The sequence below is a fragment of the Artemia sp. Qi Xiang Cuo genome, chromosome 7 (genome assembly GCF_049724085.1).
Source record: "Artemia sp. Qi Xiang Cuo chromosome 7, ASM4972408v1, whole genome shotgun sequence".
Lineage (NCBI taxonomy): Eukaryota > Metazoa > Arthropoda > Branchiopoda > Anostraca > Artemiidae > Artemia > Artemia sp. Qi Xiang Cuo.
The window spans coordinates 912,929-925,108 of NC_142800.1; the positions used below are offsets into that span (position 1 = coordinate 912,929).

Genomic DNA, 12,180 nt, shown 5'->3' on the forward strand with positions numbered 1-12,180 from the left:
GCCCCATTCCATATGTGAAAGTATAGCTTGTAATATACTGAAAACGTATCAAAATGTAAACAAACATAGCCAGTTAGCAATTTAAAGTGTTTGAATAATATAATACATCCGAATTAAAATTACAAATACAATTTACCTAAAACTCAATACTTTGCTCCAAATACTGGTAATTGAGCATAATTATCCTCTGTGTGCTCTAGGAAAAAAAGAAGAAACAGAAAACAAAAATAAATGTAAAAACACAAAAATATACATTAGTTCCAACAAAACACAAGTTAAACATTAGTGAAGGAACACACATCCCATTAATTTGCAATAAAATTTAAAAGCGGGGGAAGGTAGTGGTATTAAACTCTTCATTATCAATGTCAAATGCTTATACTGAACATTCCTAAAAATTAAAGGATAAATACCCTTATTCAACCAACCATCGAACCTTGATCCGAAGGACCCTCCATAAAAATGAAACATATTGGCCCAAAAAAGGGAAATCTGAACTTCAGAGACCTTCCCTACCAAGAAAAAAAATTGACCTCCCCTCAAAAGCTGAGGTGCAACTATGGATTGCTATAAAACGGATTCGCGTACTCACATAAAGTCTTTAAAATTAATGACGATTATTTTATATGTTCTACGTATCTAGGCGTTTTTAAGCAAACTTGGAAATGTTCTGACATTTTGCTCCACTTAAATTGAAGTAAGTTGAGATCAACACATGTACTATTAGGCTCAAATTTTTTATTCCCCCATTGGGAGCCCTTTGGACTAAGCTTAGTTGGTAAACTCCCCTTAACGTTCATGTATGCAAATGCGAGGACTTAGCTACTTTAAAAAGAAACATACCATAAAACTAAGCTTTTCATGTCTTTACAGAATGTAGAGTTATAAGATGTGTGAAGGCAGGTCCTGTAATTATATTTTTATTATTAAAGTAACACATAATCAAACAGCACTTGTACACAATACATTTTCGTTATAAAATCTTTTAGTATAGTAAGAAGAAATAAAAGGTACTGTTTTGAGCAAAACTCGTTTGAATCTGGCACTCAGTCCAGGAGCACCAGAATAACGTGCCAACGGTTTTTTGTCAAGAATTGCACACTCAAAAGCGTCAGTTATATATTCTGGTATTGGTATGGATTCATCTTCGTCATATTTATCAATACTCTTAGCCATGTTATTATGATATGCAACAAAGAATGGTTCGTTTTCCTTCCTTTGTTCAACTGTCATACGGTCCCACATCTCGTTCATTTCCCTGTAAAGAAACGAGACCCAGTTTACATAAGAATTGTATTAGGGAGCAGAGAAAATAGCAGTACAACAAACGTACAACTACAGACAGGACTGTTTCTTTAATGACAGTTCTGATTGTCTTATCGGCCCTGTGAAAAAGAGAAATGAAAAAAAGAAGGTAGTTATTTTCTAGGACGAACTAAAAACCGACGTGATATGTTTACAAACCACAATAAAATAGACATCACTTACAACAAACCCAAGGGAAAGCAACAAGTCCCCTGATCAAATCCTCAATCTCTTCATACCTTTTCAAATAAAAAACCTAAATAGTAAACTACATTTTTTCATTCAACAATTACTTCTCTAATTTATTTTTTGGTTCTTAGAAAACAGCATCATTACGTAAATATTTATAATATCATTAAATAGGGATTTTATCCCTATTTGAACTTTTATTTAGTATCATTACAGATTAAAATCAAATAGCTGTGGGCATCAAGCCATGGTTTAACTGTAGCAAAAGCCAAGACAGATAGTCTAAGTGAGTGAAAGGCAAATCTGGCATAAGCCCTTTTCGGGATTGTATAAAAATGATTTCATTTCATTTGTTGATAGATAAGTCTATCTATCATCCATGCGTCCATACATCATTCCTAAGGCAAAACTAAGGTATATTGTCATAGAACTAAGGGATATATAGCATAGTATCTAGTAAAAGCCTAGCGTAGCAAAAAAATTGTATCTTTTGTAGTTCCTAACTTATAACAATAAATTATTTGAACCGTGTAGAACTAATTTAAGACAGAAAACTGTGAAGAGATTAATCAAAATGTCTCATTTCTCTATGAGCAGGAACATCCATTACAAAGAATATAATTTCACATGAAGTAACCTGTATTATCTCAATACTTAAGATACTACTACTACTACTACTACTACTGCCAACTCACCGCAGCACCAAGCCGCCTGAGACCAACACAGCTACGCACGCTCCTCCTCCATCCCAATCTATTAAAAGCCTCCCTTTTTACACCCACCCACGAAGTTCCCATTTCCTTTAAATATTTCTTTACGACGTCTTCCCACCCCAGACGACGACTTCCTGCTTTCCATTTTGTTCTAGACGGTTTATCAAAAAGGAAAATCTTCGGCAATCTGTCATCCTTCATCCACAGAACGTGCCCTAGACATCTCAACCTTTCTTTCCTTATATCCCTAGAGAGCGGTATTGAGCCACATTTTTCGTATAGCCTATTGTTTGAAACACAGTCAGTCAGCCGGGTACCCAGAACAAACCTTAAGCAATTTCTCTGGAAAACATCTAGCAAATCTTCATCCACTTTTATGAAACGCTATTGCACGTATATCATGTATACAGTCAAGTGGAAACTGTAAGATTCACAAGGAAACATTACGCAAATCCGTATAATAAGCTACATCAAAAGTTTCATAAGGCCTTATCATTTAAGTCTCGAGTTAAATAAGGAACAAATGTTCTACAAAGTCTCTCGTTACAAGAAGCTGAGTAAATAACTAATTGTGGACAATTCTGATTGATTTGTCGGAGTCTATTGTTTGGTCCTACAGCGGGGGTGTTAAAGGACGGGTGATAAGCCATGATGAGTCGGAGAGTAAAAAAATATTTAGTCCAAAACGATACATGAACTCATGCATACGAAAATCAAGGGTTGAGGTTTTTTGGTGCACCATCGTATTTTGAGTATTTTTGCCCAAGTATATAATTTAGATACCAAGACCAAAACATAATTTACACTTTACTGGAAAAAAACAAACAAATGAACGTGGATTGTCAGTTTAATATACATATACTAATATTTATTCCTTAAAGTCTTAATAATTTTTTATTTATTAAAGCTGAAAAAGTGAAAATATCTAAGATGTGTTTCGTTTTCAATAAAGTGCAAATTATGTTCTGGTCTTGAGAAGCCATGGGGGTTGTCAGCCCTAATCATGTTAATTTCTGCTCCTTTTAAGTTTGACTCGGTTACTTAATGTAATTTCAATTCGTTCTGGGTTTCATTATTTATTGAAGGTGATTTGTGGTAGATTTATGCTATGAAGATTATTTGATTTTATTTCTGCTCATTTTTGGTTTAATGGAGCTCATTACTTTTCTATGAAAAACTTATTTTGTGGAAATTTTTTTTAATTAATCTATCAAAAAAGGAAAGCATACGTACAACAAATGGACCGGAGCCCATAACCTTAGCTTGTGCCACTACTACGTCATGGTTGCAGCGATTTCTGCAACCTAGTAAGGAACGAACAACGGCTCGTAGTAACTAAAAATTAAAAAAGAGGCTTTAAAAAAACTGGCAAGTCAGAAAAATTGTCATTTCTGCAACTACAACATTCACATTGTAACTGTAACGTTTCTGTAACTGAATGGTAACTTTTGTCTCAATTAGTCTAACTAGTAAAATGTTAGTTTGAAAAAAATTGAAGGGAATTTCGGAAAATGACCGAAAATCGTCCAAAAAATGGCGTCAGATCGAAACAAAACCTGCACCCCTGGAATTGCCAGGGCCGAAAACCCTCTTCAAGAAACTTACAGCTCATTTGCGAATATGCCTCAACATACGCCCCGACATTTCCTCAACATTTTGCACATATTGGTACCACATTAAGGCTTAAAAGAAATCTGACCGTCTGTTAGTTCTACTAAATCCGGCAAAGACCTGTCTAACAGTAGGCATGTCTCCGACTCCACTAGGAGTCGGAGACACAGCTTAGATATCGGATAGTTCAGGTTTGTTTTAAATCAAAATTCTCAATCTCGGCAAGATGTTACTCTATAATCTCTTCTGAAGAAAACGCTATAATTATAAAAAAATAATGTCTTTGATTCCCTATCCAACATTCTTTCCCAGCATAATGGTTGCTACCATGACAAAAGTGGCCCCCCTTCCTAATAGAGCCATATACAGCCGTAGACTATATACAACTACCAGAAAACACTATAATAATGAGACTCCTGCTTTGTAATAGGAACTGCTTTGTAGGTAGTTTCTATTAATACCCTTCTAATTTCATCCGCATTTTTAAATCATTTCAAATAAAATATTTATTCAACCGTTCACATTATTCCGCCATGACGTGAAGTATTAGACCAAATTAAAAATAAAATGTCCGGTAATGAAAACATACGTGATGATTTAAGCAATGAATAAAAATGGATGAATATATTATTTAAAGCTATATCTGGCACCAATAGGGGGGAGGGATATGGGTTTCATTTGTCTTGGTAGCAACCACTTTATTTGGAAAGGACGTTGATTGAGCGGAATTGATTAGTACTACTTTGTCATTATTATGATGCTTCTTACAGAAGAGGCCATGGGCTGCAATATTACCAGACTCTTTTATTAGCCCTTTGAAGAAAAGAAATGGAAAGAAGGAGGTAACATTAAAAGTAATTTTTTTTACTTTTAATGTTAAACAAAGTTTAACATTAAAAGTTAAAAGTTAAAACATTAACATTAAAAGTTACAGCGAAGCTTCAAAGTCTGCAAGTTACCAGCACATGTACAAATCAATCGTTGAACTCACTTGTGACGCGCACCAGAGAGCCATCTTTGGCCAAGACATTCAATTCCTCCGGGTCGTACAGTGACGACATCTATTTTTGATTCCATATACTCATGTCGCAAAGCCTGTGACAGTGCTTCAACTCCTTGGGCACTAGCGCAGTAAACCGGAAGGCCTGGTAATCCCCTACTCCCGGTGATGCTTCCAACGAAAACAATTCGTCCTAAAAGAGAAATTTAGCATCTTTTCATTAAAATACGATATATATATATATATTTATACGTTACCGTGACTGTCCGAAATTCGTGAATGTCTACATTCACCGGTGAATGTTCAAAGTGCCTTTTTTTCTCCTTGGATTTAGTCACATTGCCAGTTAACTTTTTCAATTTAATGCAAGGCTTGATGATGACAGATTAGGCTGGATTAGGATGGGTTTTTATCCTAACAAAATTTAACCTAAACTAACATAACCTAACCTAGGCCTCAAAACCTTTCATGATTAAAATGCCTGTTGCCTAAATGTACATAGGAAAGGGTAATCTAAGGATCCCCAGTAGCAGCTTATCACTATGTTAGTCAATAGATTTTTCCTAAAATCCACATGTTTGCTACACACAAGGCCGTCCCCAGGGGTGGGGGGGGTTTAGGGGGTTGAACCCCCCTCCCCGATATGTTTGTCTGACTCGTAAAAACGTAACAAAAATGGATATAAACAAATTTTTTATGCGTTTTTTGAGTTTTTTGTGTACCTCCCTCCCCGAAAAAAAATCTTTGAGTGCTCCCCCTCCCCGGAAAAATTCCTGGGTACGGCCTTGGTTACACTTACAATAAATGGGTTCTACTTTAGCCCCAAATACTGCATGATAGGGGTTATATGCTGTTTATTGACATTTGTGAGCAAAACTTGTGAAAAGAGCAGAAATTAGCTTATACGCCTATAAGAGATTAAAACCTAAATCGAAGAGAAAGTGCCTTGGATAAGAAGAAGAACTCCGTGTAACAATAGAGTTTTGGCAAATACTCATAATCTTAAGAGACCACTTATGGTAGTGATTAAATTTAATTTAATTACAAAAATTACATTAAATTTAATGTAATATTAAACTAAGCCGCTATTGAGATTATATCCTGTAAAATGCTAACTCCAGCCGAAAGTTGAGGTATAAGTTGAAACATATAAGGTACGAAGATATATAAGGCATATGGTACCAGGTTCCTACAATTGCTAATTTTCCATCCGTATAAAACTAAATTCACCTCTTCGAGTCCCCCCCCCTCCTGATACTAGGGTGCCACTTTCACCCTATATAAAACTTTTACTAAACAGAGCCTATAATAAGGGTAGAATTGGTTAATACTTTATAAACTTTCGGATTTTCCTTGCACTGGAATTAAAAGCAAAAATATTGTACTTCCAAGTTTTGTATTGCTGCATACAAAAGTTTTGTACTTCCAAGGAAAGGTATCTTTAGGCTAGTAAATACAATGTGCTGACAAAGCATTGGACAAAAGAATACACTGTTTGTTATAGCAGTGTTGTTGCATTTTGACCATTAGCCAAGACTAATCAACACTAGCAGCATCATCGAGGTTTTGATCGATTGGCAATAAACCTTATTTTTATTGTATACAATCTTCAGCACTGACTGATTCTTGCTTGTTGCGGATCTCTATTGCTCCTTTTTGTATAGCCTGCTTTGGGAAAAAAAGAATAAAAACAGTTGATTATGATATTTAGGCATAATAAGACCACTAGGGGAAAAACATTCAGTTTGATCAGGAATTCTATCTAGGCTTCGCCCCATCTATATTTTTCATTATCCATAGAGTTGGTCTAATGTCCTTTTGACTATTATTTCTTTTGAAACCTTTTGGGGTTTTAGGTTAAACAAAAAAGAGAAAAGAAAGATTGTTGTTCTCTCTTGGATAACTTTTATTTTATTTAAAAAAAAAATTACATTAATAAATTATTTTATAAACGGGCCGACGGGGAGCAGGGCTCGTTGCGTCGGCCAAAAACAAATAAAAAAAATATGCCGAAATAACAAATAAAGCATATCAAAAATGAAAAAAGAATAAGACACATATGGTAGGATATAACAGAGGAGGCCACCCCAGCGCGAGAACACCACAACAAATTTCATACTAAAATCCAAATTCACCAATCCCAACATCCAGGCAAAGAACAATTTTTGAAATATGTTTTTTCAAAGAAAATCGGCTCTTGAATCTTGGGGACACGTCTATTAAATTAAATTTATTTGCAATATGAGGGATCTGGTATTTGATTGAGAATCTAGCTCTTTCAGATTTATTTGGGGGAAGGCGATACTTCTTGGAGCGGACGTGGTGGGCAGGAGAAATGGGAGTCTCAATTATACCCAGATCATGGAAATAATTTGCCGAAGATTGGATATCATAATACCACATTGCTGTATGCAGGTCTTTCAGTTGTTTGAGATTAAGTATATTGAGAAAAACATATAAAGTTTGGGTTTCTGAAAGATTTTGAAGCCTCACTGGGCGATGAACAAAAGTACCCAGGATTCTAACCGCCTTATTTTGAATTATCTGAAGAGGTTGGAAATGGACTATAAATGTGTTGAGGTATATTTCAGGGCAATATTTAAGATAGAATTCAATTAGAGAATGATATAAAATTTTAAGGATGGAAAAAGGAAATACATGTTTCAATCTATGAAGACAACCTAAGTTATGGGCAAGTTTCAATCTCAAATAATCAGAATGCTTACGAAAAGATAAAAGCTCATCAAGAATAATCCCAAGGTAACGAAATGAATTTACTCTTTTTATCCTTCTTTGGTTTACAATTAACTCTTCTATGGTAATTTTATCTACTGCCCTCTGTGACCGCCCAAAAATCATGAATTCAGTTTTAGAAAAGTTCGGAGCCAGGTAGTTACATGCAAACTATTTATTCAAAGAATTCGTTGCTGTCACCATTTTCTCAGCCAACAAAGATGGGGTTTTAGCTTTTACTGTCACCGCCGTATCATCTGCAAAAATTACTGCTAAACTACTATCTTGGGGTAAACACCTCGAAAGGTCATTTATATAAATCAAAAATAGTAATGGCCCTAATACTGATCCCTGGGGGACTCCAACATCATCAATAACAATATGGCTTGACAGGTGCCCATTTACCTCTACCTGAATTTTTCGACCATGCAAGTAAGATTTTATTAGCTCTAGGCCTTTACCTCTAATACCTGCATTATTAATTTTCTCCAATAAAATTTCATGGTTTAGCCTATCAAATGCCTTCTTTATATCATAGAAAAGAGTAGATACATGATTTACATCATTTAATGAATCATTAATCTCCAAAATTAGCGCTGCAATAGCTTGTTCAGTAAAATGACCCGCCCTGAATCCAAACTGATTTTTAGTAGATAAATTCTTTTTATCAAAATACGAGACAATTCTTTTTTGAATAATTTTTTCAATAACCTTAGATATGGGGGAAAGAATAGCTATTGGGTGATAGTTACCTATATTTGTCTTATCACCTTTCTTATGAATTGGAATAACTCGTGCAGATTTCCATACTTCCGGAAAGATCCCTGATGACATAGATGCATTTAAAATATGAAGCAACGGGACATGAATTACACATGCAAGTTCCTTCAGAATATTTGTGGAGAGCCCATCTAGACCTAGAGAATTACCACTCTTTAGATTCATAATTACTTTCTGGAACTCACCGAGAGTGACAGGGGCCAGGAACATACTGGAATTTTCGGATGGCGGGAGATATTCTTTATATGAATCAGATGGAGATTCAGGGGAATCCAGTTCAACGGTAGAACTAATATGAAAAAAATAATGACAAAAATAATCTGCAAGAACATCCTTCCCCTACAACTCAACACCATTTTTATTTATGATCACTTCAGGGTGTGGATTTTTAATATTATTTCCAATTTTTTCCTTAATTAAATTCCATGTAGTCCGAGGTGAATCAGATTTTTTAAATGCATTTTCATAATACATTTTTTCACTTGTTCTGAGAGTTTTAACTAACAAATTTTTATAATTTTTGAATCGCTGTACATTATGAGCTGAAGGGTATTTCATTTTTATCTTATACAGTCTATTTTTTTCCTTGATAGATTTTAGAAGTGATGGACTTATCCAAGGTTGTTTGGATGAGGTTCTTTTCCGGTGCGTAGTTTTAAATGGGCAATGAAGGTCCAAATTTTCTATTCAAAATTCGATAAAATATATCTAAACATATATTGGGGTCATTCTCATTAATAACTTCACTCCATCCTACATCGCTAAGATTAGATTTCAATTCATTCATATTTACATGTGAAAAGTTTCTCCTCTTCACATGATTTTCTTTATTGACTATCTTTTGCGCTTTGAAGTCAGACATTAAAATACAATGGTCAGATGTATCCTCCATAACCACGAATGTAGCCTCACAAGGATAAGGTGCAAAAATATTATCAATCAGTGAAAAAGAAGAATTTGTTATGCGTGTCGGAATAAAACATACTGGGTTCATACCATGAGAAAGGTTACATAATTTTGTTTTGTTCATTATGGTTTATCAGATTCAGGGCCGTATCCAGGTATTTTTTCGGGGGTTGTTTTACTCAAGGATTTTTTCTTCGGGGGGGGGGGGCTTACACACAAAAAAACTCAAAAACGCATAAAAAATTGGTTTATATTTATTTTCGTTGCGTTTTTACGAGTCAGACAAACATTTCGCGGGGAGGGGGAGGGAGGGTTCAAACCCTCGAACCCCCAACCCCTCCCCGACGGCCTTGATTAGATTATTTTCTGTCATCTACAATTTTGTGCAATTATATTTTGAAATTTTTGGGTTGAACTTCTGTTCTTTCAGACAAAATATTCTTCAAAATAATCATTGGAAGGACAAAAGTTAAGGACAAAGGACAGTTAAGGACAAAAGTCTGATCTGAATCTTTAGATTCAGCGTAAAAATTTTATTATAATCATATAAACAGTTGTCTGATTGAACTGAGTGATAACGCCTATTTTGCGGCACTCTTAATTGATACCAGTTCAACGGCGGATTAATTGTTTGAATGTGAGCTTACCTGTGTAAAAAATAATATAGTGGTGAATTTCTACTTTTTGCCTGTTGTTAGCTGTGTTCGAGATCCTACTGGAGATATAGCTGTTAGCCGTGGCTTAATTAACGGCAGGGATTACAGCACGTTGCTTCACATGGGTAAATAAAGGAGCCAATTAAGGTAGGCGTATCTGTTATATTTATTGAATTTAAGATGGTCCAGAAGAAGCATAAGCACGATGAGCGGTTTTTGGATACGTCAAGATCTGCTGATGTGTCTTTGGATGGTATTACCTTGAAATCTATGGCTGATAGCTTGTCGGAAGTCTTAGCGACAGTTAAAGATAATGCTAAAACCCTTACTGACCTTACTACGAGTATAAAGGGAATAGAGGATCGGATTTCTAAGCTGGAAACTGTGAGTAAGGACTCTGTTAGGGAAGTTACAATCTTAAAGCCACAGGTGGATAGAGTGCAATCAGTTACAGATGATTTAAAGCTTCAAATGTACGTTTTGAGTGGCGAATGTGTGAATGTAAAGGCGCAATTGGGCACTATGAGGCAAGAGCTTATAAAAGTTGAAAGTAAGGAGACCAATAAGAATATACTAATTTGGAATGTTTCGGCTAAGGATAGTAATGATGCAAAAACCCTGTTTGAAGATATCGTTTCGCAAGGCCTTGAAATGAGTGTGAATCCCGAATGCTCAGTGATGGAAGTTAACTCGGTAAAAAAGTTTTTGAAAGTTGAGGTAAAAACTAAGAAACTTAAGCGATAGATCTTAATGAATGCGGGGAAAATTCGTGATAAAACAGTAGCGAATCGGTAACATATACCTAACTGATGATGTTCAGCTATCTGTGCGAGAAACCCGTGAAAAGTTGTCTGCATTCCGAGATAAATTGCGCACAAGTGAAATACAAGGCCTCGCTGCATGGGTCATGAAATCTGTCTCACCCTATTTATGCGTAAAATTTCACCAAAATGGAGCGATGTATGAATTCTCGTTTGGGGTGATAGCAAAACTAGATAAGCTGCTGAGACTCGGACTTGGCCACGGCGGATCTGGGGGCGATATGGAAGCTGCAGATTAAAAATTTTCTTTTTTTTTGGTAATGTGAAATGAGGATAAAAATTTAATTTTTATTTTTGTGAATTTTAGTTGTAATTGATTAGTGATATTATGTAAGTCAGGCGCAACCATTTTGGATGGGCTGTGATCTAATAACGGTGTTATCCATGGTTCTTGGGAATCTGGATATAATGAATAGTTGTGTGATTATAAATTGATTTTTTTTCATTTTGGAGATTGTATTGTTTAGGAGTGCACTCGGGTTGCCAAGATGTTTGCGTGGGAGAAACCCTGTTGATTTTTATGCTAGGTTAGATGTTATGTTGAGAGAAGGGTTTGATGATGAGAGTAATATCGAGAGGATTGAGTCATCGAAGTATATATTTGCTAGTGAGTTGATATGTGGTCAAAGTATTTAATGTAAAAGTGAGTTGATTATCTTTCATCTTAATTGTAGGAGGCTAAACAGCTCGCATTCATATTTGTCTGAGTTAGTTCAAAATGGTAGGGATGTTCAAATTTTAGGATTGACTGAGACGTGGTTGAATTCTTCAAATGAAGCAATGCTTGATATTAATGGTTATAATTTTTTCAGGAGAAATAGGAATCAGCGGAGACTTGGTGGATCGGGTACTTACGTGAGGTCGGACCTGGATGTAAATGTAAAAGAGGATTTGTCTGTTCATTGCGAAATGGTGTTTGAGAGCATGGTACTGGAACTAAAGCTGATGCGGTCTAGTATTTATTTAGCTATTTTATATAAACCCCCATCCTCTCGCCTCTCCCGTTTTTTGGAATTGTTGGAGGAGCAATTGGAAAAGTTGCCAGTTTCAATTTATCCTTGTGTGATTATGGGGGACTTCAATGTTGATTTAAATAAGGATCATGTAGATTTTCATCTTTTTCGTGATAATATCTTGAGTCATAGTTTGTTCCCATCTATCAACATTTGCACGAAGATAACTGTAACTAGTGCGACGTTTATTGATAATACTTTTGTGAATATGAAGAGGGATTTTAAGATCCATACCCCGCGTGTACTTGTAAATGATGTGTCTGATCACTGTGCCGTCATGGTTTCATGCCAGCTGCAGTGAACTTCGACACAATCCGTGGATACCAGAACGCTAGAACATATTTTGACCAGAAGTAACGGCCTAAATTTAAATCTGAATTAGAAAAAGCCGATTGGACCTCTCTAGATGAGCGTCATTCTTATGCTGAGAAAATAGACCAGTGGTATAGGAGA

At 35.6% G+C, this 12,180-nt stretch overlaps 1 protein-coding gene across 2 annotated transcripts in view; it reads right to left on the reverse strand.

Annotated features, from left to right (window-relative positions):
• Nucleotides 1-904: 904 nt before the first annotated feature.
• The window catches only part of LOC148949840 (short-chain dehydrogenase/reductase family 9C member 7-like), a 162,191-nt gene continuing 150,915 nt past the window's right edge, over nt 905-12,180 (reverse strand). For both annotated transcript variants that reach the window (XM_089091325.1, XM_089091324.1), the window contains exons 5-6: nt 4,810-5,011; nt 905-1,258 (exon numbers count right to left, since the gene is read on the reverse strand). In XM_089091325.1, the coding sequence (XP_088947451.1) occupies nt 943-1,258; nt 4,810-5,011 (518 nt within the window). In that variant the 3' untranslated portion in view covers nt 905-942. The remainder of the gene's footprint in view (nt 1,259-4,809; nt 5,012-12,180) is intronic.